General features: G+C 50.0%; 9 protein-coding genes across 9 annotated transcripts; 6 read left to right on the plus strand and 3 right to left on the minus strand.

Annotated features, from left to right (window-relative positions):
• Positions 1-957: 957 nt before the first annotated feature.
• GGI43DRAFT_383702 (MARVEL domain-containing protein) lies at positions 958-1,523 on the plus strand (the record flags this gene model as incomplete). Its single annotated transcript, XM_083203426.1, has 2 exons — positions 958-1,045; positions 1,123-1,523. The coding sequence occupies 2 exons, from the start codon at positions 958-960 to the stop codon at positions 1,521-1,523; spliced, it is 489 nt and encodes a 162-aa protein (XP_083061059.1).
• Positions 1,524-2,672: 1,149 nt separating this feature from the next.
• GGI43DRAFT_376649 (bifunctional cysteine synthase/O-acetylhomoserine aminocarboxypropyltransferase MET17) lies at positions 2,673-5,437 on the plus strand. Its single transcript, XM_083202623.1, has 7 exons — positions 2,673-3,194; positions 3,407-3,461; positions 3,596-3,679; positions 3,732-4,091; positions 4,164-4,762; positions 4,815-5,065; positions 5,251-5,437. The coding sequence occupies exons 1-6, from the start codon at positions 3,148-3,150 to the stop codon at positions 4,963-4,965; spliced, it is 1,296 nt and encodes a 431-aa protein (XP_083061060.1). The 5' UTR covers positions 2,673-3,147; the 3' UTR covers positions 4,966-5,065; positions 5,251-5,437.
• GGI43DRAFT_404765 (uncharacterized protein) lies at positions 5,341-8,157 on the plus strand. The gene is made up of 4 exons (XM_083205957.1): positions 5,341-5,840; positions 5,988-6,016; positions 6,075-6,176; positions 6,350-8,157. The coding sequence occupies exons 1-4, from the start codon at positions 5,698-5,700 to the stop codon at positions 8,098-8,100; spliced, it is 2,025 nt and encodes a 674-aa protein (XP_083061061.1). The 5' UTR covers positions 5,341-5,697; the 3' UTR covers positions 8,101-8,157.
• Positions 8,158-8,431: 274 nt separating this feature from the next.
• Positions 8,432-9,275, plus strand: GGI43DRAFT_383705 (uncharacterized protein; the record flags this gene model as incomplete). The annotated part of the gene is made up of 3 exons (XM_083203427.1): positions 8,432-8,855; positions 8,920-9,012; positions 9,118-9,275. 3 exons carry the CDS (start codon positions 8,432-8,434, stop codon positions 9,273-9,275), a joined length of 675 nt encoding a protein of 224 aa, XP_083061062.1.
• Positions 9,276-9,422: 147 nt separating this feature from the next.
• GGI43DRAFT_404770 (WW domain-containing protein) lies at positions 9,423-11,018 on the minus strand. The gene is made up of 2 exons (XM_083205958.1): positions 10,640-11,018; positions 9,423-10,536 (listed from the first exon to the last, which is right to left on the minus strand). Exons 1-2 carry the CDS (start codon positions 10,735-10,737, stop codon positions 9,663-9,665), a joined length of 972 nt encoding a protein of 323 aa, XP_083061063.1. The 5' UTR covers positions 10,738-11,018; the 3' UTR covers positions 9,423-9,662.
• A 1,468-nt stretch (positions 11,019-12,486) lies between these two features.
• GGI43DRAFT_376717 (mitochondrial FOW-1 like protein) lies at positions 12,487-13,848 on the minus strand. The gene is made up of 3 exons (XM_083202624.1): positions 13,449-13,848; positions 12,690-13,362; positions 12,487-12,618 (listed from the first exon to the last, which is right to left on the minus strand). The coding sequence occupies exons 1-3, from the start codon at positions 13,669-13,671 to the stop codon at positions 12,564-12,566; spliced, it is 951 nt and encodes a 316-aa protein (XP_083061064.1). The 5' UTR covers positions 13,672-13,848; the 3' UTR covers positions 12,487-12,563.
• On the plus strand, positions 13,849-15,286 carry GGI43DRAFT_376725 (uncharacterized protein). Its single transcript, XM_083202625.1, has 3 exons — positions 13,849-14,356; positions 14,462-14,508; positions 14,584-15,286. The coding sequence occupies exons 1-3, from the start codon at positions 14,026-14,028 to the stop codon at positions 14,872-14,874; spliced, it is 669 nt and encodes a 222-aa protein (XP_083061065.1). The 5' UTR covers positions 13,849-14,025; the 3' UTR covers positions 14,875-15,286.
• Positions 15,287-15,420: 134 nt separating this feature from the next.
• Positions 15,421-17,201, minus strand: GGI43DRAFT_383708 (citrate (Si)-synthase CIT1; the record flags this gene model as incomplete). Its single annotated transcript, XM_083203428.1, has 5 exons — positions 15,421-15,719; positions 15,781-16,524; positions 16,601-16,794; positions 16,890-16,954; positions 17,007-17,201. The coding sequence occupies 5 exons, from the start codon at positions 17,199-17,201 to the stop codon at positions 15,421-15,423; spliced, it is 1,497 nt and encodes a 498-aa protein (XP_083061066.1).
• Positions 17,202-19,157: 1,956 nt separating this feature from the next.
• On the plus strand, positions 19,158-22,073 carry GGI43DRAFT_376820 (Nrd1 complex RNA-binding subunit). The gene is made up of 6 exons (XM_083202626.1): positions 19,158-19,473; positions 19,564-19,809; positions 20,081-20,183; positions 20,301-21,279; positions 21,346-21,514; positions 21,597-22,073. The coding sequence occupies exons 1-6, from the start codon at positions 19,354-19,356 to the stop codon at positions 22,065-22,067; spliced, it is 2,088 nt and encodes a 695-aa protein (XP_083061067.1). The 5' UTR covers positions 19,158-19,353; the 3' UTR covers positions 22,068-22,073.
• Positions 22,074-24,221: the final 2,148 nt, after the last annotated feature.

Raw genomic sequence — 24,221 nt, forward strand, 5'->3', positions numbered from 1 at the left:
ACAAAGCAATAGACAATAGTGCTCTTCCCCGCGTTATCCCGCATTCTGAGAGCCGAGGACAACGTTCATGGTGACAGGTTCTCCCACAACGTCAACTAAATGCCTATTGGGCCTCAGCAGCTGTACAGTAATCAGTAAAGGGGTAGTTTATCGATGTTATCGGCTGTATTATGCATCCGCTATATGGAAAACCACTAGTATGAAGTAGCACCACCCAAGTACTTGTATTTTGCTTACCCTGTACTCTTCACCAGCCTCAATCAATTGATCACCATCACCCAAGACAGCAAGCTTAGAATATCTGATATCATCGAGATCTCGGGGTAAAAGACTCAAGCTGTTACGAGGCTGGCATTTAATGCGTTTCATACAACGTACAAGCCACCCAAGTTGAGCCCGTTTCGAGCTTCTTTGGCGAGGTGACCTGTGTGCCACGTTGTAAGGCTAAGACGAGACCAGTTATAAATAAGTTGTCAAAGCTGTCCCTGTATCACCATGAAACTATCGCATCATCGATTGCATTTTTTTCTCGTTTGAAACGGATCAGATTGAGGCTATAATGCCATTCACAGCCACAATTTCATACACACCTAGACATGTATAAAACTTATCTCATGATATCTGAGACTAGTGTCCTACTTTGTCAAAGATGGACGATCCATTCAATACAAGCAAGTAGACATTGTGTTATTCTATAGCCTCGTACACCTTTTTATTTCTGGACGCGTATCGCTCATAGACTACCTCGTACAATCTGCTCAATTGATCTGCCCTTTTCTTCTCCCTTGGACCTGTAATTCAAAATGTCTTAGACATCCCCGCTAGTACACGACGACGAGGCTTTATACCTTTTAATGCTAAGACTAAATTACCGCGACAACTTCTTCTCCTTGGCATGGGCGTGTTCTGTGGCCCTATAATTTTTTCTTCAGCTTCTTCGGTTAGAATATCCTCGCCATGCTCGTCAAGCCGCAAACACTCATCATCTGCGTCCGGGCCTCTCAAGGCATCCTGGCCGCTGCCAGCATCGCCTTGGCAGCGTACGGTACGTTTCCACAGCACGTTATAGTATTGTCTGTAATATATGCAATATTTTTTTTTTCTAACTCGTCATCTCTATAGTCGTTAATTGGCATCTCAGGGGATCTCATCTCTCCGCGCCGCCTTCTATCGACTTTCTTCTATTCTGTCCAATCTTTACACTCGCCTCCATCATCTACATCGAACTCACGCCGCGCTTCGCTCCCAAAGCTATACGCCCCATAATATCGCTGGGCATCGAAGCCATCAACTGCATATTCTACTTTTCAGGTTTCATCGCCGTGGCTATATGCCTTGGTGATCTGGCCTTTTGTACAGGCTCAGTCTGCATGTCTGGCCGCGGTGCTGCGGTTCTAGCTGCGGTCCAGTTCAGCCTGTGGATGTTCTCCGCCATCCTTGCGGCAAAGGAGATCTTCAAGGGCGGCGGAAGGCAGATTAAGCTGCCGGGCAGGGAACACGGCACTGGAGACGTGGAGCTCTAAGCGTTGCACTTTGTTTTTATTTTCCTTTTTGGATCGTGCATCAGATATATAGCGTCGGGACTACCGATTAGGTGGGAGCTGAGTGGGAGTTGAACTGGGGTTACATGTAGGTAGATTGTCGTAGCTTAGCGGGCACCATGTCGTTACGATTAGCGTGGCTTATGATGACTAGAGGCAGGGTAATGGCTGGATAAAGAGCATCTTTGGTAAGCAGGTGACATTTACTAGGTGAACAGATAGTTATTAATGGGTTAAAAACCGGTTCCTTAGCGATTCTGTTACTCAATCATGCATCAGGGGAGTTTGTTATTTCCCATGATATGGGCTGATATGGGCTGAAGACGTTGCTAGCTCACCAAGTATAAGCAGCCATTAAAAGTCTACTTTGTTAGAGCATTCAAACAACTTGGAAGAGGAATGCAAGGAGACAAGAGGCTGTGTTGAGAAGAAAAGCCAATAACAGCGTAGACAGCTAGTTAACATTACCTAACCATTCACGATAGTCGGATAGATTGTCGGATTTAACACACGTATTCAGCGCTCCACAGTACTAGGCCCATCCACACCCACTTGAGCTCCTCTCGGCGCGCGCAGAGCCGTCAGGCTCTCAAGGATTTCCCTATTTCGCTAGAAGAGGCAATCGGGACTATTTCCATGCAATTCCAGATAAGCCGATTAATTGGCTGGTCAAAAGGTCGAGCACTCGTGTTTCCTGCCTGGCCAACTTCAAGTGCGGTTCATCAGCATCACTTGACGCAACCAACGTTACGCAAGCAGTTTTATAAATATCTACTGCTGCATTTTATTGCCATTGTTTAAAGCCGTCCATAAGCATCTGTTGTAGCTGGAAGTTTACTTACATAAGGGCTGAATAAGAAACAGAAGCCTCTCAGCATTAAAAAGCCTCGAACAGTCAGACCATGGACAACAATTTGCCGGAGCAAACGAGTTAGCTTTCCTAGGAATTAAGAATCTGATACGCTGGCTAAATTCGGGGAACTATAACCACACCAGCAGGGAACGGCCGCTGTGGATGTAAGGATGGATCCGTTGGGGGAGATAAACTGATGGTGAGCGAAAACCGGCCGACAAAAGAACGCGGATGAGGGGCGCTTTTCTCGCGTGAACCAGGATTAACGAGTATTTTTCTCTAGTAAAACACTCAAGAGAGGGCTTCTACGTGCGCCGTTGGTGTGGTTAAGAACACACGACGATTGCGTGCTTGCGAACGGCTTTAGACCCCACCCTCGGCGTGGAGGCTCTCAAAACGCTCAATTTCTGTTTTTGTCAAACGAAACGGCTCAATAGAGCAAATGGATGCCCTACAGCCACGACTTAGTCGCGGCTGGACCCCTACTAGTTTGAGTTATAGAAGCTTTAGTAAGAGGTGTCACTCAAGGTTGCGCCGCCAAGGTGCTAGCATGGAGCGTAATATTTGATACCGGTGACATGTAAAGCATTGTGGTATAAATACATCTGGGTGGCACGCTCGTTTGAGCCGATTCCTGTCCCCTCGGCTTAAAATTCATACGATTTCTCTCTTCTTCCCCTCCCAGTTTCTGTCGAGCGCTTCCTATCATCTCTACTTTTTATTCAATCACTTTAGCATCAAGCGTTGGTTACAATGGCGGGCAACAGCAAGAACTTTGCGACCCTCCAGCTTCACGCGGGGTAAGTTTTATGATTCCTAAACTCAATTGCGGGCATGACAAGCGCGGGGCAGCAGCGTCACAGCTTCGGCTTACTGGTCAATGCCATGGTCAGAGCTGCTGCTGCGAAAGCTGCCTATTGCCTGCTCTATATCGAAAGATATAGCTAGTAAAAGTCTTATTGAGACAGAGCGAAAACAGTCAAATGAATCGCGACAACTAACCAGTCCCCAGACACTCCCCCGACTCGGCATCTAACGCCCGAGCTGTCCCCATCTACGCCTCTTCGGTAAGCTTCACACTCACCTCGTTGCAACGTGAATTGCGCCGCGCAATGCGCTGCACAAAAAGAAGCAGCGATCAATTATCATCATGCGCATTTCTCAAAAAGACATCTTAAGCTAATAAATCATTGTGCGACAGAGCTTCGTTTTCGGCGACTCGGCCCGCGGCGCAAGACTCTTTGGCCTCAAGGAGGAGGGCAACATCTACAGCCGTATCGGCAACGTGAGTGCCTCGACAATGCGCTTTCGTTGAAACTTACTCACACATCTCATAGCCCACCGTCGATGTCTTCGAGAAGCGGATAGCAGCCCTTGAAGGGGGCGTTGCTGCTCTGGCCACCTCCTCTGGCCAGGCAGCTCAGTTCCTCGCCCTTTCTGCCCTCGCCCAGGCCGGCGACAACATCGTCTCCACCACCAACCTCTACGGCGGCACCTACAACCAGTTCAAGGTCACATTCAAGCGCTTCGGCATCACCACAAAGTTCGTCAAGGGCGACGACCCCAAGGAGATTGAGGCCGCCATCGACGACAAGACAAAGGCCGTCTACCTCGAGAGCATCGGCAACCCCCGATACAACGTACCCGACCTTGAGGCTATTGCCAAGGTGGCTCACGACAAGGGCGTTCCCCTGGTGGTAAGTCGCTGTATACCATTTGTAAATCAACATATAAAAGCCCAATGACTGATGTGAAATGGCTATTATTAGGTCGACAACACTTTCGGTGCCGGTGGATACTTCATCCGCCCCATTGAGCACGGCGCCGACATTGTCGTCCACTCAGCTACCAAGTGGATCGGCGGACACGGCACCACCATCGGCGGTGTCATTGTCGACTCGGGCAAGTTTAACTGGGGTGACCACGGCAAGCGATTCCCCCAGTTCGTCGAGCCCTCTGAGGGTTACCACGGCCTCAAGTTCTGGGAGACTTTCGGCGCCGTTTCCTTCATCGTCCGCGCCAGAGTCGAGCTCCTGCGTGATATCGGCGCCGCTCTCAACCCATTTGCCGCCCAGCAGCTGATCCTCGGTGTCGAGACCCTCAGCCTCCGCGCCGAGCGCCACGCCCAGAACTCTCTGGCTGTGGCCAAGTACCTGGAGAGCAGCCCCCACGTCCAATGGGTTTCTTACCCCGGCTTGGAGAGCCACCCCTACCACCAGAACGCCAAGAAGTACCTCCCCAGAGGTTTCGGTGGTGTCCTGAGCTTTGGTGTCAAGGGTGGTGCCGAAGGAGGCGCCAAGGTCGTTGACGGCTTCAAGCTGATCAGCAACCTTGCCAACGTTGGTGATTCCAAGACCCTGGCCATTCAGTGAGTAGCCCCCAAATATTCAAATATTTGACATATGCTAACATCTCCGCAGCCCCTGGACCACCACTCACGAGCAGCTGAGCGAGGCAGAGAAAAACGACTCTGGTGTCACCGAGGACCTTATCCGCGTCTCAGTCGGTACTGAGGACATCAGCGACATCATTGCCGACTTTGAGCAGTCCTTCCAGGCCGCTGGTCTGTAAACACAGGACGGCAACGACGGATGAATTAAAAAAAAAAAAGAGAAAAAAAATAAATAATGAATTTGTGTCAAAAGCGATGTGAACAAGAAAGATATCCGGCGTGAGTTTCACTAGTTCTTCACCTAAAGCTGGCGTTGTTGTTGGAGGGGCTGTTGCGACGAGCGATGGCTGTCTATACAATTTTGGTCATAGAAACGAATGAGGAGTTGTCCAGCGCATGTATGCCGGAATTTTGGCTATTGAGTCCCCCCCTGCTAGAGGATCGGGACTGATTCCCATAGGTAGATATCACGAGTACAAGCTTCGGCTAAAGCAGAACATGCCTTAGCTCATAAATGCTTAACCTCCTTTCAAAAAGCGGGTGATCCTTTTTATTTCCCTCGTTCTGTATACTACTGTTGATATTTTGTGGCACTCCCGTCGTCATCCTGCATTTTGCGTCTCGCATCTTGCTTGATCAGGTAGCTAAGCTGCCAAAATGACGCAGGGCGCTACCATAGTTGCAGTGCTGCTAAAAGTCTCCAAATCTGACATGTGTAAATTGCCTCAGCAGTCGAAAGGCTTGAGGCCTCCGTTTAAGTAAACTAAGGGAGGCACTGTCAAGCCTATATTAGACTTTTTCCCAAGCAACCGATTTTTTTTCACTTGTAAACCAATCGTTGAACTTGACATTCATAGCAAAAATAACCCCTGTTTTCACTAGTTTCGCTCCTTTCTTATATCTTACGCGAAATGGACGATGCTGTAAACGAAGATTCTCTAAGCGCAACTATCCTCGAAGCTGATGAAAGCGCTGGAAGCGAGGCGGGCGACTATTTCGCTGATGAAGATGAGCCGTTGCGAGGACCTCCGGATGTATTTACCACGATCCATCGGTGAGTCTTCTTGTTACAAAGCATTTTGAACCTTTTGATTCTGAGTTGTCGCATTTGAGTTTCCTCAACTCCTTTTCTCTTTGTCTCTCTTCTCACCGTCTTACACGTAACAAAACAGCATTGCTGATTGGCCAGCGTATGATCAAGAGTACGAGCCATCATCATCGCTAGTATCGGTAAGTGATTGTACTCGCCTTCACCACAATACTCTCAACTAAACCGTTGCAATATTAGAGGATCCTTATACATCCAAGCAACTGACAAGCCCGCGCGTCAACACCCTCGTGGTCCGCCCGCTGGTAGACAGGCTATATGACCCTGACGATACCTCAATAGGTTTGCTCGCCTCACTCCCCTTTTGCTCGTGAAATTGACTTTTGTAACTTTTGCTGTACCATTGTCTTCTTGTGTCTCTATTCGTGTGAATATGTGTATATAATAAGCGCGCGAGAAAATCGAATATCCTCTTAGATCACCATGGCTCACATACCAAACCTTGTCTCCCTTAGTATACTGCCTCCTCGCCAACCGCGTCCAATTCCTCAAAGAGCAAACCGCTGCCAAGCACCAGAGTGTCAGCCGCGCGCGCGCCGCCCTCTGCGAAATCGTCGCCACCAAGATCCTGCGCAAGTTCCACGAGGACAACACCCCCGAGAAGTCGGGCTCCGCCGGCCTACTGCGGCTGGCCAACATCCTCGTCCAAGGGTTCGATCCCTTCTCGGGCGCCCCTGAGGATGTTGTTCGTGTGGGCCGATATACACACTGGCCGGTGCAGGAGCGCGGCGGCCAAGAGGGGAAGCTCACTGCGCTGGAGCTGGCGATTCTGTCGGAGAGCAAAGCGTTGATGAGCTCGCCGGCGTGTCTGCGGGTGGTGAATGCCGTGTATGAGGGCCAGGTTGTGTATACGCCGATATCCTTTGTGGATATCTTGCCGGACCATTACAAGTATCACCCTGTGTCGTTGTATGATCCGCGCAAGGCTCCTCTGCTGAACCACTATCGGTTGATTGTGCCAAAGTGGAGGAACTTGCTTGAGTCTGTGCAGTTCATGATACTGCTGGGTCTATATATCTTGATCATGGTGAACCGAAGCAATCCAACTTCCCAGATACTATACGAGAGCCTCTTCGCCGTGTATACGGCAGGATGGATCCTGGACGAGTTCGCGGCCATCATTGAGCATGGGTGGGCGGTGCATGCTCAGAAGACGTGGTCATTCTTGGACGTGACCTTTACCATCATCTTCTGTACCTATCTCTTTGTGCGGCTATACGATATCTGGATCTCTGTCGCTCATAGCTTGGATGGCGCAGACTCTCTGGCGTTGCATATTCTATGCGTTGCAGCACCGGTACTGCTCACCCGATTTGCATTTAGTCTCATGCCAGACAACATTGTCTTCATCTCGCTGCACGCCATGATGAAGGACTTCCTCATGTTGACATTTCTCACGCTGTGGTGTGTGGGAGGTTTCTTTCTAGCACTTCAGTGGCTCATGATGAGCAGCCAAGGTTCAGATCCCAAATGGTACACCGTCGCCAAGTGGCTTCTATGGATCTGGTTTGGACTCGACGGCACGGGCATCCAAGAGTCTGTGCAGTTCCACGTCGTGCTCGGCCCAGCCCTGATCGTGGCTTTCGCCTTCTTGGGAAACACGCTGTTCTTGACGATTCTAGTGGCCGTGTTGACCAACACATTCTCACGCATCGTGGACGCCGAAGCCGCTGAGATTCAGTTTCGCCGAGCAGTACTCACGTTTGAGTGCGTGAGAAGCGATGCAATCTTTGCCTACCCCCCTCCGTTCAACATACTAGCTCTGTTGCTGATGCTGCCCCTGAAGCTGCTCGTCTCGGCACACGATTTTCATTCCATCCACGTTGCCATCGTACGGGTTCTGAATTTCCCAACTCTCTTATTCATTAGCTTGTACGAGCGCAACTTTTTCAGAATCGGCGAAACAAGTCGTGGAAAGAGGTCGAGCCAGCTGCTTCGATGGCGCTTCACCGGCTTTAACCCTCATGGCGACATCGAGACTGTCTTTGAAGCGGATCCGCCTCCGGGCGTGGCAGACGAGGCTGACGAATTGGATGGGCTGAGTGAGCTCGGATTTACAGACGATGGCATCTCGAGGTCTTCTAGGGAGATTAGGAGGCCTGTGGTGTTTAGGCTGAGCAATTCGAAGAGTAGAGATGAGACGCTGGAGATGCTGGGCAGGGGAGGAAGTCCTGGGCCGGAGGGGATAGGAGGTTCTCAAGGGTAATTAATATTGTTATAATGTATATATTATTCAGCGTTTAATAATGAAAATAAAGCGTGAAATAATACCACCTCTTCTCTTTTTCAGATGAGTAAAAGACCATGAGCATTTACACGCCAGCCAATTATAGGCCTCGCAGCGCCTAGCTACCACTGCTTTGGGGACCTCACAGCTCGCTCTCAGTGGATACGCACTAAACCCCAAACAACCCCCCAAGCCTTATCAACCACTACACCTCAGCCATAGCTACATACATACGCCATTTCCACCATCGTCATCCACCTCCAAAAAACCCTCCAGCCCGCCCGCCAGCCGAGCAGCAAAACCACAAACAATGGAGTTAACGTCCCTCCTCACCCTCGCCTGCGCAATCCTCAGCGCCTCCGCCGCCCAAGTCTCCCTCACCGTCTCCCTCCCCGCCAAGCCGAACCCCTTCCTCCTCCCGCCCAGCACCCACGCCACGCTGTCCAGCCTGCACAAGCGCCTCGACGCCCCTCTGACCGTGGTAAACACCTTCAGCTTCCACAACGTCTCGGCTGACTCGTACCTCCTCGACGTGCACTGCGCTACGGATACGTTCCAGCCACTGCGGGTAGATGTTGGCGAGGATGGCGCTGTGAAAGTCTGGGAGACGTTTCGTGGCAACGAGTGGGGGAATAAAGGCGAGGCGGTGCCTGTGAAGAGCGAGGGAGAGACTGCGAGGGGTTTCAGCGTCAAGGCGCTGGGTGGAAAGATTTTCTTCATGGAGAGACCGGCGTGTGAGTCTTGATCTTGATCTCTCTCTCTTCTTTTGCTGTGTTTGGTAACTAACTTGTCGATTAGTTTCCGTGTTCAGCATCCTCAAGAGCCCCATGATCCTTATGGGTATTGTCACAATGGGCATCGTATTCGGCATGCCATATCTAATGGATAACAGTACGTCTACATTCTTACTTCTTTTCCTCGCATTTCCTTCCTCCCAATTCTTCCAATCTACACATATATATATCTGTGTAGACCAAAATCTAACACCACGAACAGTGGACCCCGAGCTGCGCGCCGAATTCGAAGAGAGACAAAAAGAAAGCCCTTTGAACGCCATCATGGGCAATGCCCAGGCCGGACAGAACCCTCTTGGAAACTTCGACATGGCGGCTTACCTTGCGGGCTCTGGTAAAAAGGAAGGCGTGAAGAGGTGAAATGGCCTCCAGCGCTTGATATGGGGAGGAAAGAAGAAAGATGTAGATATAATGGTTGGCAGATAATTAGGATAGGGATGGCAAACTATTGCATTTATTATACATTTTGTCAATTTGGAATAAAGGCACGAGAGAGCACCTAGAGAATAGTGTAAAAGTGTATCATAAGTTTGGTGTAATCGGTATTACTCCGAAACGCCATCCTCCTATTCCTAGCCTAAACAACTACAATCTTGTCTTGTTAAATATATAGATAGCTAAGACAGACAAACAGACAAACAAACAAAAAACCGTTTGATTACCACCCAGAAATTCTCCTCCCATGCAAAAGAACTATATATTTGATAGCAATCATATAACTAGCTAGCTCGTCTCGGTCAGGCTCCCTTAGAAATCACCATCATCGTATCCGTTATCGAATCCGTTGTCGTATCCTTGGTCGTAACCCTGCTCATATCCTCGGTCCTCAAAGTGATCAATGGCATCCTCGATCAGCAGACCACCAACCACACCAGCACCGAGACCGAGAGCAGCTCCTCCGAAAGTTCCAAGGCCGCCGCTCTTCTTAGGCGGTGCTTGCTGTTGCACAATCACCGGCTGAGGAGAGGGGGCGTATTGCTGAGGAGAGGGAGCGTAGCCGCCGCCGTACGCACCGGGCCCTCCGTATCCCGGGGGAGGGTAGCCATATCCCTGCGGCGGCGGTGGTCCATAGTTTTGCGGTGGTGGCGGTCCGTAGCCTGGATAGGGACCTGCGCCAGGAGCGCCGGGGAAGCCGCCGGCGGGAGAGGGAGAGGCGTTGTGAGAGTTGCTGTTCTTGTTCGCCAGCTTGGAGCCGATAAAGCCACCGGCAAGGCTGCTCAGCAGACCTCTCTCGCCACTTTGGCCCTGCTGCCCCTGGGGAGGAGGAGAAGCATAGGGGCTGTTTCCGGGCGGAGGGTATGGGCTGGTGCTCTGTCCCTGGCGGTATGAGTCGGCAGCACCCCCGCTGTAGCTACCACCACGGGCTCGCGCATTTTCTTCGGCCTGTAACCTGGCCGCCATACGAGCATCCTCATCTTCTTGCTGGGTTCTAGACGAAGAGCCGGCGTTGTTGCCCGAGTTGCTGTAGGGGTTCGTCTTGTGGTCGGAAGGGTAAGGGGAGTTACGGTTGTGGGCATCATAGCCTGGAGGAGCATCTGAAGGCGGGCCGTCACCCTCAGGATAGACGGGGTGGGTAGGCTTGTCCCATTGGGATTTCTTGGTGTAGAGGTTTACGTAGAACCTGCAAGAGGAGTGTTAGTACGTTGAGAAACGGTAAACTCAAGCAAGAGCGAGTTTTGCTGTGAAGCCGCGCAAAACCACATTATTAATATTGCCGAACGTACCATTCTTTATACTGGTCGTTCCACCGGGCGGTCCAACCGGAAGGAACTTCGGGAGCCTTGGGCGGCGGAGGCCCTGACGGAGGAGCAAAGTCGGACATGAGAAATGTTTTGTAGAGTTGTGTGTGCGTCCGACAAATATGGATGCGTGAGGAGAAAAAAAGAAGGAAGAGAAGATAGAGGCGAGTGCGAATAAGAGGGGGATGAGGAGGGGTGGTTTAGCGTGTGAGCCCCTAGCTAACTGCTTTGGCGATGACAGTGACGGCGCTGCGGGCGGCGGGATAGAAAGAGCGCTGGGCGGTTAAATGAGCTGCTTGGTCGGGGTATCAAGTATACAGAGGGCAGAATCGGGAAATTGCCAGATTTGACCAGTCAAAAGATGATATTTTTTCAACACATGCCAGCCCCTCAAAGAGGCTTCTACTTTATATACATCAGGGTCCTGTACTATACTAGATTGCCTGCGCCGCAGCGGCCGCCAACCGCCACAGCACAAGCCTATGGTGTTTGTGACGCATGGGAAGCCCGCTAAAGTCGGGAGTGCGAGGCGCAGTCAGGCGACCACGTATGTGAACAGAGAGCGCATGGCTTTGCGTGCCGGGAGCCCGATGGAATCTACTGGTAATTCCAGATAGTGTGGCCTGGGTAGTGCCTGCTAGCAGCTTCTTATCCAAATATGCTTAACGTTAATGCCTTAAATGCACATCTTGATTCTTTTATTCAACTTGTGCAATTTCTGCTTTGTATTTTGTATTTTCATTGTTTCTTTTTTTAATATCAAGTGCATGTCACTCTCAGGGTCCTCTCTTGGCAGGAACTCCAGCGCAGATCCAGTCCCCGCTAATGCAGCTGCGAAAGTAGGTATTCCTCAGCACAAAGGCATTTGGCATAGCAGCAAGCCTCGGTCCTTAGGAGCAGGCCTATTGCTCTGGCACAGCCACATGGGAGGACTGACGGTGCACTGCCACGAATTCAACAAATCGCTCTCGCTCTCGCTGACGCCGTTACCGTCGGGAATCATCAGGCCTACTCAGCAATATTCGCTCCATCAGAGCGCTGAGGCAGCCCTACAGGATATTGACAATAGACCACCATAATTTTTTTTGATTTCATCAAGATTTTACTACGCCATTTATTCGATTCATAGCCTTTCTAGGAAACATTACCAATCCGTACTAGCATCAAAAATATTCATGTGAACAAACGAGCAGTTTCCCCAACTACTCCGCAGCATAGGTACCATTGGTATATTTTTTCGCTTTTGGAATCTTCACTTTACTAGTGTAATTGGCTTGGAACGAAACCGGACGAAACATAACTCTAAAAGTTATCGTGAATCTGCCCTCAGTCTAATTGTAAATGTAATTAACAGTTTATGAACTTTATTTCTAAGCATCAATGACTGACGAATAATCTCTCATGTATTCTCGTTACTGACTCAACATCAACATCCACATAACTTGATAGGTAAGATGCAGCTACCACTGTTCTCATTCATCCTATAAGCAGATGAACTTCCGAGATTACTATCCGGGGTTCCCTCCGGTATCCGATGCCGATGCTTGGAGCACGGCCCGCGGCGGACCGTCAAACGGTTGCATCGATCTACTACTTCATCTGTCATATAAACCTAGCACGTCGGATTACACACTACCAGTTGTGGATGGTCCATTGCCATCTATTCATTCATTTCCACTCTACTAGTTTCCACCAGAGTAGATCTATAATAATAGTAATAAAAATGGTGCATATAGTATCAATACACACATATTAAGAAAGAAAAGACGTAAGCAAGTACAGAGACTCGACAAGCCCACTGTAAAAGATTACATGTCCTCCGCCGTCATTTCATTTATCGCGTGTAAATAAGAACCCAAATCTTGAAAACATCCATTGCCAATCATCGAGCCCTGTTCCCAAACGCCGTCTAATGCTTAGCCGTGACCTGATCACCGGTCAATTTCTCCACATAAGTTTTAGCCCTGCAGAAGAAATGTATTGTTAGCAAAGCTGTAACTTTCATGTAATGTTTATAAATGGGAGAAATGCTTACATGTCTCCGACAGCAACCATGCAAATCGTCTGCCAAACGCCGAGACCAATTCGAGGGGCAACACCTCGGTAGAGGCCCCTGATGCCATTGTTATCGTAAATGTAACGGAAAGTGTTGCCGACCGTCATCTTCTTGGGTCGGTTGGGGTCGTCCTTCTTGCTCTGCATCTCGACACGGATGACCTCAATAGGCTGGTTCCAAGCACTGAGACCACCGCCGAGAGCACTAGCAAGAATCTTCTCGCCGGCAGAGAGCTTGTCGCTCTGCTTCTTGCCGGTGGCCGAGCGGATCCAGCCCTCGGCCAGTCGGCTGAGACCGAAACGGGATCCCCAGTTGGTCATCTGTCGGATGGCGACAGCATTGACACCCTTGTTGATACCGCGGATACCCTCCTTGTTATAGATACCCATAAAGGTCTGGAAGGTGGAGGGAGGCTTGACACCAGAAGCGGCCAGCTTGTGCTGTGTGATTTCGACCGTCTTCATGCAGGTGCAGAAACCCATGGTGGCATAGGCCTGGGCAACACCACCGGTGATACCACCAAGAATGCCACCGCCAAACTCAGAAGCACCCATGTAGCGAGCGTAGTACTCGGCCTCTGAGGCAACAAAGAGCAGCACAGCGCCCTTGGTAGAAGCCTCAATCCAAGCCCAGGGAATAAGACCCTGGTAGACTGTTCAAGTAAAAAAGAATACAATTAGCCGAATGAACCCCATTTTCGCGCAACTGGCTTTTTGCCTCGGTTTAGTGTTCACTTACAGCCGAGAGGACCACCTCGACCCCAGATACGGCCCAGCGCCGTGGTAAAGCCATCGCCACGGTTGGCAGCCATGGTGGTCTTGACGACCTCGAGGGGCTGACCAAGAGTGGTGACCTCGAACATGTTCAGACCTGCGCCGAGCAGCAGGTTGGAGAACTTGATGGGCTTCTTCTCGAGAGTGCTGCCCGAGACGGGAGCTTCGATAGCGGCGGCGGCGACCATGACTTCTGGGATGTTTTGCTGTAGGGGGCCCTGACCAAGGGAATAGGGTGCTTCTTCGCAAGGCGTGGAGGAGAGGGGAGAATTGTTGTTTTCCTGGGAGGAAAGTTGGAGGAGGAAGAAGAAAAGAAAAAGGGGGGGTTGTGTTGAGGCTTTGGTGTACTTGTACTGGTCTTAGAGGGACGACGGATTGCGCGCGATAAGGCTTAGCTCGCTGACTAACAGGCTGTCGTTGAACGATCGGAGCATGTGTCGGAGGGTTATTGGGGGCGCTGGCGAAAGCAGGTAAGCGGTCCTCGGACAGGGAGGTCAGCGCCAGCAAAGTTCGGGCAGGATAGGAACCGGACCGAGGACCGAATGGGGGCTGCTTTGGGAGCTGGAACCGTGATTGTCCGACGACACAGGATGGCAGAGTCTAGCATGTGCTTTTTCGATTCTCCGCATTGGGGTAATGCCTCCCTCGCAGCAAAGAGTACATGCACCATTTACAGCAGTGAATGCGCTGGCACCCCAAATGAGACTGGTGATCTCTCTCCCTCTCTCTCTCTATCTAGCCATTTACGATTCCTACTGCTACTCTGTCGTGAGCCTCAATCCAGTTTGGCACTGCCTTGCCGTTCCTCTCTTCTTCCCCACGTCGGGTGTGTTCCTGGCGCCACGCCAGCACTTGGGGAACTGACTCTGACTGGTATGCGCTCCAGAACCCATGTACAAAATCACATGTATATGCGGGTGCGCTGCTTACTGCAGCCCCCAGGATCGGTGTGAGTGAGCTAAGCATGTAGGGATGTAGTAATACCAGCGATTAATAGGAGAAATTACACATACGCAATCATGTTGGTAAATATCCCAAAATAATTGAATCCCAAAGAAAACAAGAAGAAAAAAAAAAACTTTTTTAACCACTTCTTACAGGGTGCCATTCTAAACTCCCGCCTGCTTGCGGTGGGCCTTGGCCCGTGTGGCGGCTCAGGCCCGCTAAATTCGGTTTCGGCCAGCCATCTCAACAGGTTGCGATTGTTGAGCTCAGATCTGCCAAAGGGGGAGCCAATGAGCACTAGATTTTCCAAGGGCGCTCACCACCAGCACCGGCGCCATGTCCACAGAGAATCAAAGCTCGCGCCCCATCGAATACGAATAAGAGGCTACAACAAAAATAGTACAGCGGGCCTCCAATATTTCGACGAAGCTTGCCTAACCCAGTAATTTTCCCATTGGGATTTAAAGCATTCAAGATAAATTTCAAGATAGTTGACTCTGTGGTTCCTGTGCTCTATACTAGGTAGTTTGTAGATTGGCATTGGGATACAAGTCTCCCGTATTCGGGGACATGCTCGTGCACACTATTGAAAGAAAATTGTAAGCTGAACTAGATGATATCATCCTGGCTGTAGTTGTTGGCTCACGGCATTTCTACGTTGGCTTGCCAACTTGATGTGGAGTATCATGACCATTTGCAAGCTGTTGTATCATGGCACTACCGCCTCCTCATTCAAAGTCACCGTGAAAACATTTTGTGTCATTACATCAATTGGAAACTAAACAGTTCCGTATATTGTACAATTAAGCGCCGTTCTGGCCGTCGCTGTGTCATCCACAGACTGTCTATATCCCAGTCGGCAGTCAAATTCGCCCAAAGGGCTCCAATCTTTGCTTTTCCCTATTTTCCAATGCTCCCCTGAAGAAAACCGAAAAAATCCTCATCTATCACCACCGTTTTTGTTGCTTCTCCCATCATCGTCGTAAAACCCCTTACAGCTTCTTGACAAGCTCAGCCCACTTGTCGGTGGAGAAGGACTTGGGGCGCTCAATGGGGGCACCGACAGCTCGGTCAATGATCAGCTGGGGAAGGACACCAATGGCACGGGAGACACCGAACAGGACGGTGTAGTAGTTGGCCTCGGTCAGGCCGTAGTACTGCAGAAGGACACCGGAGTGGGCATCGACGTTGGGGTAGGGGTTCTTGGTCTTGCCGTGCTCAGTCAGGACACCAGGGGCGATCTTGTAAACCTGGCTGACCAGCTGGAACATGGGGTCGTTGGGCATCTTGGCTGTAGAGGAATTAGCTTTCTTTTCCTTTTTCCAAGCAAAGGATTCATCTATTCAACATACCTTGAGCGAAAGTGCGCTGAGCAGTGTAGCGGGGGTCGGTCTTGCGGAGGACGGCGTGGCCGTAACCAGGGACGACACGGCCGGCGTTGAGGGTAGACCAGAGGTAGTCGGTGATGGCCTTGTCGCTGAGGTCGTCACCAACAGCCTTCTTCATCTCGGTCAACCAGTTGAGAACCTCCTGGTTGGCAAGACCGTGCAGGGGACCGGCAAGACCGTTAAGACCGGCAGCCAGAGACAGGAAGGGGGAGCTGAGAGCGCTGCCGACCAGGTGGGTGGTGTGAGCGCTGACGTTGCCACCCTCGTGGTCGGTGTGGATGGTCAGGTACAGACGCAGGAGCTCAACGAAGTCCTTGTTCTCGCCGAATCCGAGCTGGTTGGCGAAGTTGAAGGAGTAATCCTTGTCCTTCTGGATGGGGGCAACCTTTCCGCCCTTGAAGACGTTCTGGTAGATGCGAGAAGCAATGTTGGGCAGCTTGGCAATGAGGTCCATGGAGTCCTCATAGGTGTAGTGCCAGTACTCCTTCTTGTTGATGCCTCGGGCGTAGGCCTTGGCGAAAGAGGAGGTGTGCTCGAGGGCAGTGACGGCCAGGGAGAACTGGGCCATGGGGTGGAGGTCGGTAGGGCAGTGGTCGATAAGCTCCTCGACGAACTTGGGGATATCGGAGCGGGCAGCCCACTCGGCGGACAGATCACGGACCTGCTGCTCGGTAGGGACCTCACCAGTCAGGAGAAGCCAGAAGAGACCTATATGCGAAGAATTCGAATTTAGTCCCACCAGCTCAATTATTCATACGCAAACACTGGGCTCTGTGTCACTAACCTTCGGGAAGGGGCTCGCTGCCACCGGGAGCCTTGGGGAGGATCTCCTGGCACTCAGGGATGGTCTTGCCACGGAATCGGATACCCTCCTCGGCGTCGAGGACGGAACCCTCCCAGACGAGGGACTTGATGCCACGGGCACCGCCATAGACCTGGTCGAGGGTGACCTTGTCGACGACCTTGGAACCGTGCTCCCTACGAAGAGAAGAAATGTCAGCGATGCGAACAAATTGGAACAGAGCATATAAGGCTGCCTTGGGCGCAGCCTTAAAATTGTGGGCTTCACTTACTTGCGCAGAGCCTTGATCTGCTCAATCTTCTCGGGGAGAAGCTCGGCGAAGCGGTCCTTCAGAGACTATACAGAGAAAGAAATCGTCAGTCAGCTGCTATCCTACTTGATTGCTCACATTCCATCCATCTTTGCCTCGAGGCTCTTGAGCTTCGGGAGGCCAGATGTCGTCATGTGCTTGCGCCGCGGCGATGCTGCTCACCTGGGCCTTCGCCGAGTAGCAGCGAGAGGCGTTGAAAGCCGCGCCATTGAAGGCGGGGGCACGCAATGAGGCCCTCAGGGCAGAGTTGCTGAGACGGGTGACAGAGGCCATTGTAAGGATATTTGGGTATATGGAGGGAAAAGAGGCAAAAAGGAGGGCACGTCGGATGGGTGGGAGTGGCAGAGGTTATAAAAAGCGCAGCGCTCGCCGCCGTTACCACGGCAGAAAAAAAAAATTAGGCCGGCGGTTCCTAGCCAGCCTCGGAGGCTTTGACAAGGTTGGCAAGCTCGGCTGCTGGGGCCGTTGACCTTAGCACCGGAACTGGGAAAAGCAGTACGAAGTAGTGCCTCCTTACATCACCGCAGGCTGCTAAAGCTGCTAAAGACAGCATGGTCGCGAAAAGTACCTCACGATTAGGGCCTGAAATTCCGGCCGAAGCGACTTATCAGCTCCCAGCTCGCCAACAAACGGCCTCTAATGCCGCAAGGAAGGCCCCCATCCCCCACCGACTAGCAAGTAGATTCCCCCCAACCATCTCCATCTCCCCGACAAGAGGCCAGATAGCCTCGGAATAGGTTTCATAATGTCATTACATGCAGTAGGTATCACGTATTGGTAGCTGCTCTGAATTTGAGTTGCAAAGGCTCGAGGGCTGCTTGCTGCTGCATAAGACTAGGCTATTACACTCAATATAAAATCACATCTTATAAAATTGTAAATGTTCAATATGACGAATTACCTTTAGATCTAGCCAGCCTGCTCCAGCTAGTATCCATTGGCTCTCAGCGATGACATCCGCCAGGCCTGTGCACGTCGAATTATTACTCTGGAACTGGTAGTGCTCTAATAATAACGACAGATTTAACGCCAGTGCTTACACGGCTGTAATTGGTGATTGAGCACATGCCAGAATCAACATCCTACCGTTAAATCGCGCTGATCTTCGTGAACACACGATTTACAAACAAGGAAAAAATCGGTTTCGTTACATAGCTACGACTACTACTTCCCCATACAACGCTGGCTTTGATGGCTGCATCCAGTGTCCAGCCTTGCCGGTAAGTTGTCGCGCGTCTCTCCATTCTCCCGGACGGGCGAAAGACGTCATGTGATGGCAAATGCCGCCCCGGATTGCCGGCGAGCCTTTTCTCCGTAGAGCAAAAATAGCCCAAATCTAAGACTGCGTCATCGTCATCATGTGTAGTTCTTTTGCTGTTTGTGAATACATGTACGTAGAAATACGCCTCTTCCAGTTCCTGGAGCAAGAATCACTTTGAGATGAGAAAAGTTCACAGTGCGGATAAACTTCGCTTCATCTCGATCCATGACAGCTAGAAAATTTTTTACGTTGAAGCAAACAAGCAGCAGCGGGTACGTACCTCAAGATACGGCGGTGACTTTTAGATGCAATGACCTGAGTAAGGGAAAATAAGGTACTGCTACTTTTAATAACTTTAAATATACATTTTTCCGTGTTCTATTGAGTAGTGTCTCTAGGTACTTTACTGCTCTTAGCTCGTACCGCATACATCAGGCACGACCCGTTTTTAGGCCCAAACGCGGCAGCCTCCAGCAGAGTTTCAGTAGTGGAAATTGCTCCCTGCTAAATTTCGCGCGACCCGCCCCTCTTCCCTCCTTTCAATTTCTCCTCCTTCATCTCCATCGCCACCCTCAGAAAGGTGCTTTCGGATCTTCCTTCCATCACCATCCTCGCCAATTTCATCGTATTTTCGCATCAACAGCCCCCTCTAGGCCGACCCGAATAATCATAATAATCTTCTTTAGCCAGGCTTGTGGGCAGTCGCCTCCAGCCTCTGTGACTTCACTTTCTATTCCCTTTTCGCGTGTGCGCGGTCCATTGCGGCAGTAGAAGATTTTTTTCTCTTTCTCCTCGCGCGATCTTCTGCAGGCACAACGTACATTGTACACTTGGGACGTTGTTCACTTCGTACAAACGACAAAAACATTCTCTTTCGTACAGTATCGCGTCGTTTCATTTTCGTAAGAGGACTTTGGATCGATAGTACATCGGTGGAGAGGCAGCCTAGACATCAGCCGTACGACTTTTTGTTGAACTAAGAATCTCATCGCACAAAAAGTGATTCATCGAAGCAGCCAAACAAGGAGATAAGAGACAGCTTGTTTTGCCTTTTGTCTTCATCAAAGATATATTCTCTCGTACACTAGCACTTGGCTCGTTCTTGCTGGGATCGTGCCCTGGAGGATCAAAGGAACACAAAGAAAATTTTGCTAGATCCCAACCATGGCGTCCGCAGTAACAGACTTGGAAGCTGGCCTTCAAGCCATGCTCAACTTGAAGCCCCCAGGTGTATCTGGTTCTCGTATTACTAGCCTCACGTCCCTTTGCGTGGCCAACATTCAGGTAAGGAATATTTTTTTTATTGAATAGATTTACTCTCAACGTATCTTGTTCGAGCGTCGCCTTCGCCTTGCTGACTTCGCTCCCTTGCAGTCCGAATCCGTCCTCATCCAGAAAATTTACACACACTTCAAGAAAACTCCCGGAACACACAAACTGGGGGTCCTCTACGTAGTAGACTCTGTAACCCGCAAGTGGCTTGAGCAAGCAAAGACTCAAGGCCAGCCTATAAACAGCTCCGCCCAGGATGGCACATATGCCGCTGGAGTTCACCGAGTGACGGAACTGATGCCCGTGTTGATGAATGACATTCTTCAGTCTGCCCCAGAAGACCAAAAGGTACGTGTGGTTTGAGTTTAATCTGTATGAGTCTGGTGAAAAAGAGAGCAGCGCTCCCGCTCGTAGGCGTCTGAACGTGCGCTTCGTTTTTCATGACATCTGGTGCATCTGATGAACCAACAGCAAGACGTCTGCATTCATCTTCAGAATCGAATCTTAGGAGTGCAGGTCATCATTGCTTGTTTACGGTTCATCGGCCACCTCTAGGAATTATCCATATGACATCGTATCTGAAGGACCAGTAACTCACACTTTATTTCTCGCCGTGTAGGAAAAGATCAAGAAGCTGCTTGATATTTGGGAGAAGGGACAGACCTTTCCCACAGCCATGATAGAATCATTCAAGGAGAAGGTCAACGCTCCTTCACCACCCAGTACGTCTCCTCGAAATGTTGATCTAGCTGATGACGATTCTCTTCAAAGAGTCGTGATGCTCCTAGTCAGCTGCGTTATAGATGCTATAAGAATAAGCCCTTCTAACATGCCTGCAGAATCAACTACTCCCCCCGGCAGCCCGCCTCCTGGATTAACAGCATCTGTTCAAAATCAGGCACCTCCCAATGGTTCGTCTATCTTGGAGGCTTTGGCTAACATGGCTCGACAAAACACTTCTGCACCAAGCAGCCAATCTATCCCGGCTCTCGCCGCGTCGTATAGCATGCCTCCTGCTGCCTCTAATGCTCCCCCAGCCTCTGTTACTCCCCCAGGGCTATCGCAGGCCATTGCTTCATCACTCCCACAGCCTCATCAATCGTATCCCCAGACTACACAGCCTGTAAATGTGTCGTCTCTGCCTTTCTCGTTGACGCAAATGCTTGGTCAGAGTGCTCCTCCCGCCACGAGTAACCCACCCAATCCATATGCAGCGGCTGCAGCGCCTCCTGCTCCTGGAGGCGGCGGCGCCGGTCTAGATCCGAACGTACAGCAGCAGATAATGTTGATCAAGGCCCTCGCCGACCAAGGCGTTCCCTTTGATAAAATTCCTGCTCTGATCCAGAGCATGACTGCTGCCGGCGCTGGTGCTGGCGCTGGGGGATTTCCCGGAGCACAGCCTCCCGCCCCTATCCCTGCTGCCCAAGGTACCTTTCCACCCGCTCAACAGCCATGGGGAGCAGCCGGTGCAGGCCCAACACCAGATCAGGGCTACCAGGACACCGTAAGATCTCCTAGATATCGCGGCCGTTCACGTTCTAGATCACCTGAACGCGGCTGGGGTCCTCGCGGCTCTCCGCGCGGCGGACGTGAATATGGTCGTAATTCGCCTCCCAATAGAGGAGGCCGTATGGATGATCGAGACCGAAATGGCCGAGCAGGCAACGATTACCGCCAGCGTAGCCCTCGACGCCACGGACGAAGCCCCTCTCCCCAGAATGATTTCCAGCAGCAGGAGAAATGGGTTGAATTCGACCCGTCACTCCCAGCTGGTCACATCAAAGTTCTAAGCCGTACCCTGTTTGTAGGAGGCGTTACGTAAGTGCAAGGCTCATCAGCCTTACCGGCTAATAAGACATATACCATGTACTAACCAAGTGTCAGATGTTCCGAAGCCGAACTGCGTGGCATTTTCAGCCGCTACGGCACTGTTCAGACTTGCATTGTCAACAAGGACAAGCGCCATGCATTTGTGAAGATGCTGACGCGTCAGGATGCTGTCCGCGCAAAGGACGGCATGGAGGATGCCAGAGGTCTTGAATATCCCCTTCGAGTAAGTACATCTATATTTCCCGATACACTACTAGTGGGTAGTAATACTAGGATATAAGCAACGAGCTAACTCCAATGTGTAGACTCGATGGGGCGTGGGCTTCGGTCCAAGAGACTGCAGCGACTACTCTACGGGTGTTAGTGTCATCCCCATCCACAAGCTTACGGACGCCGACCGAAAGTGGATGCTTACCGCTCCCTACGGCGGAAGCGGCGGACGGCCCATTGACACAGGCCTTTGCGTCGAAGAGCCGGACATTGAAATCGGCGCCGGTGTTTCGTCTAAGGCCATCAGCCGCCGCATGCAGACGGACAAGGGCGGCAGCAACGGCCCCAAATCCACGCGCCATCGTGAAGATGATGGATCTCGCTGGCGACGTGGTCGTGATGACGGCCACGGCCAAATGGAACACGACAACGGACAACAACAACCACAACAACCACAAAACAACATGGCCGACTTCCCCTTTGGAATCGGCACCCTGCCAAATGGCATGCCCAACTTCCCATCGGGCTTTCGATTTCCGGATCCCAACACTGCTGGAAGGACCTGAAGAGGGTATCTTTAATGACACTCGGGAGATGTAATTGATTTGAACGGCCTTGGAAGCTTAACCAGATGGCTCGGGCTGATGGGAGTAGCGGCATCAATCAAGCATAGGGTAAACGGCGTCTGGCGATCGGGTGGCTTCCTTTGGGAAATCGAGACTGTTCCTTGACCTCGTTGGTCTGGATTGTATAATCTCGTCATTGGCGATAGAAGCATTTGTGCTTTTCTTTCCTTTTTTTGTTACTTTTCTCTTTTCCTACTATTCTGGTTTTTTAGGGTGGCGGCATATTTATACTCTAAATCGGATACTTACTTGGCCATAACAACTAAAAGTTAACTTGAAATTTTACCATGAATTATCTTGTGCCAATTTAATGTGAATAATGTGATGATAATTGTTTGCTGCGTGAATGCATAGTACATGGTGCTGATGCTTTAGAGATTTCCCATCTCAGTCTATCAAGCACATAGGTAGCTGGCCATGTTTTTGATGGGTAAGCAAAGCGTATAAATAATGTCCATATAGTAGATTTCAGGTAGTGTTTATCCAAACACAAATACAGCGAAGGAATATCCTGAAATATATTCGGGTTATTCTTACTGGGCTAATAGCTGATAAATTAAGAGAATTATTATCCAGCACCCCAGACATAGCTTATGTCACGAATTTACCGCTATTTAACCTACTGCTTCTACTACTTCTGCTGAGACTATCTTCAACCTCAAGCATGATGACCGGATGTATAACAGCCGGACAGGTCGTGAAAATGCATGTCCTTTGGCACTTGGAGCCCACCAAGTGGAATTAGAGCCTGCTTTGATAGAGAGACTCCAATAAACTTGTGCTCTGATTCAATCTGTGGGAGCCATGTGGGATCAAACTAAGGCGATTAGCGGATTCGCGACAACTAGATCATCATTTTTCTTCATGGCTCTCATTCATCATCGGTTGACTGGGTTGGTCTGAATCAGTCGACAGTTGGCGCCTTTACTCAGTTTATGTCAACAATAAATAGCTTACCCGGATAGAATTAAAAAAAAAAAAAAAAAAAAAAAAAAAAAAAAATTGAAACACTGCTGGCATATATTATTGCCCAATTATCAACAACCATGATTGTTCGTTGTATAAATTGAGTATATAAACAATAGTTCTACAGCAAACGAATAATGATGCTTAATAAATGACTATTAGTTCATACCTAGAAGCTGATCTATAAAACCGTGTAGGACAACCCAGAGAAGACTTTTATAAACTTCTTTAACCCATAATACTAATGCATATAATAGAAGGCTGCTTTTTTATGAAATAGAGAAGGAGGAGAAGGAAAAGAAAGAGGATACAAGGCGTAAGGTGAACAGGTACAGGGTAGTTACTTAAAACACTTCATGTAGACACGCCACTATTTGTGCACAATATCCCATTTTTTTAAGCATGAGTAAAAATACAAGACATACTAAAAATCTAAATAGAAAGGTCAAATAAGGAATAAAGTAGCATACACTGCCTATAAAGAGATTAACGTCGCTAGTTAGTTAGCACGAAGCTAGGAATGGTCAAACGACCGATTCCAGGACATTCATATTATGATGCAGCCCAGGTATACTATAAGGCACTAACAATACATTTCTCATCGCTGCTCATTTCATGAGAGATGAGAATAACATGTATACTCGTACTTTATCAAGAGGTATTCGGCAACTGGATGCCGTTTCAGGCCGCCGTTGTCAAAGAGCTCATCTTTGTCATAGGAACTTCGGCCTGCGAGAAACAGGGACACCGTACTCCATATTTCAGATAGTTTATAGTTCATTGTGATTTGCTCCACCCAATAAAACCCTTCTAATATAATGTTTCATGAAAAGCTGTATCATATTCCTGGCAACAAAAAGGCTGAGAAGCAGTAAAATATTCTTGACGCGCCGCCGCCAGGGAGTCGCGGAAAATGTGGAGACAGGAGCACCTTTAAGAATACGCGTGAGTAAATTTTAGAGTTAATTTTTTACTCGTGGGTCAAACGTTTTGGGAGGGTGGGAGGGGCAGGCCGGGTTAAAAGAACTGGGACAGACAGCAACTGGCGATGTTGGTGCCGTGTAAACGGAAGAAGTGAGGGGTGGTGGATGTGGAGTTCCGGGGAAGCCGAAGTTTTCGAGCAAACAT

Source organism: Trichoderma evansii, assembly GCF_050947405.1.
Source record: "Trichoderma evansii strain SZMC 28006 chromosome Unknown GGI43scaffold_9, whole genome shotgun sequence".
Lineage (NCBI taxonomy): Eukaryota > Fungi > Ascomycota > Sordariomycetes > Hypocreales > Hypocreaceae > Trichoderma > Trichoderma evansii.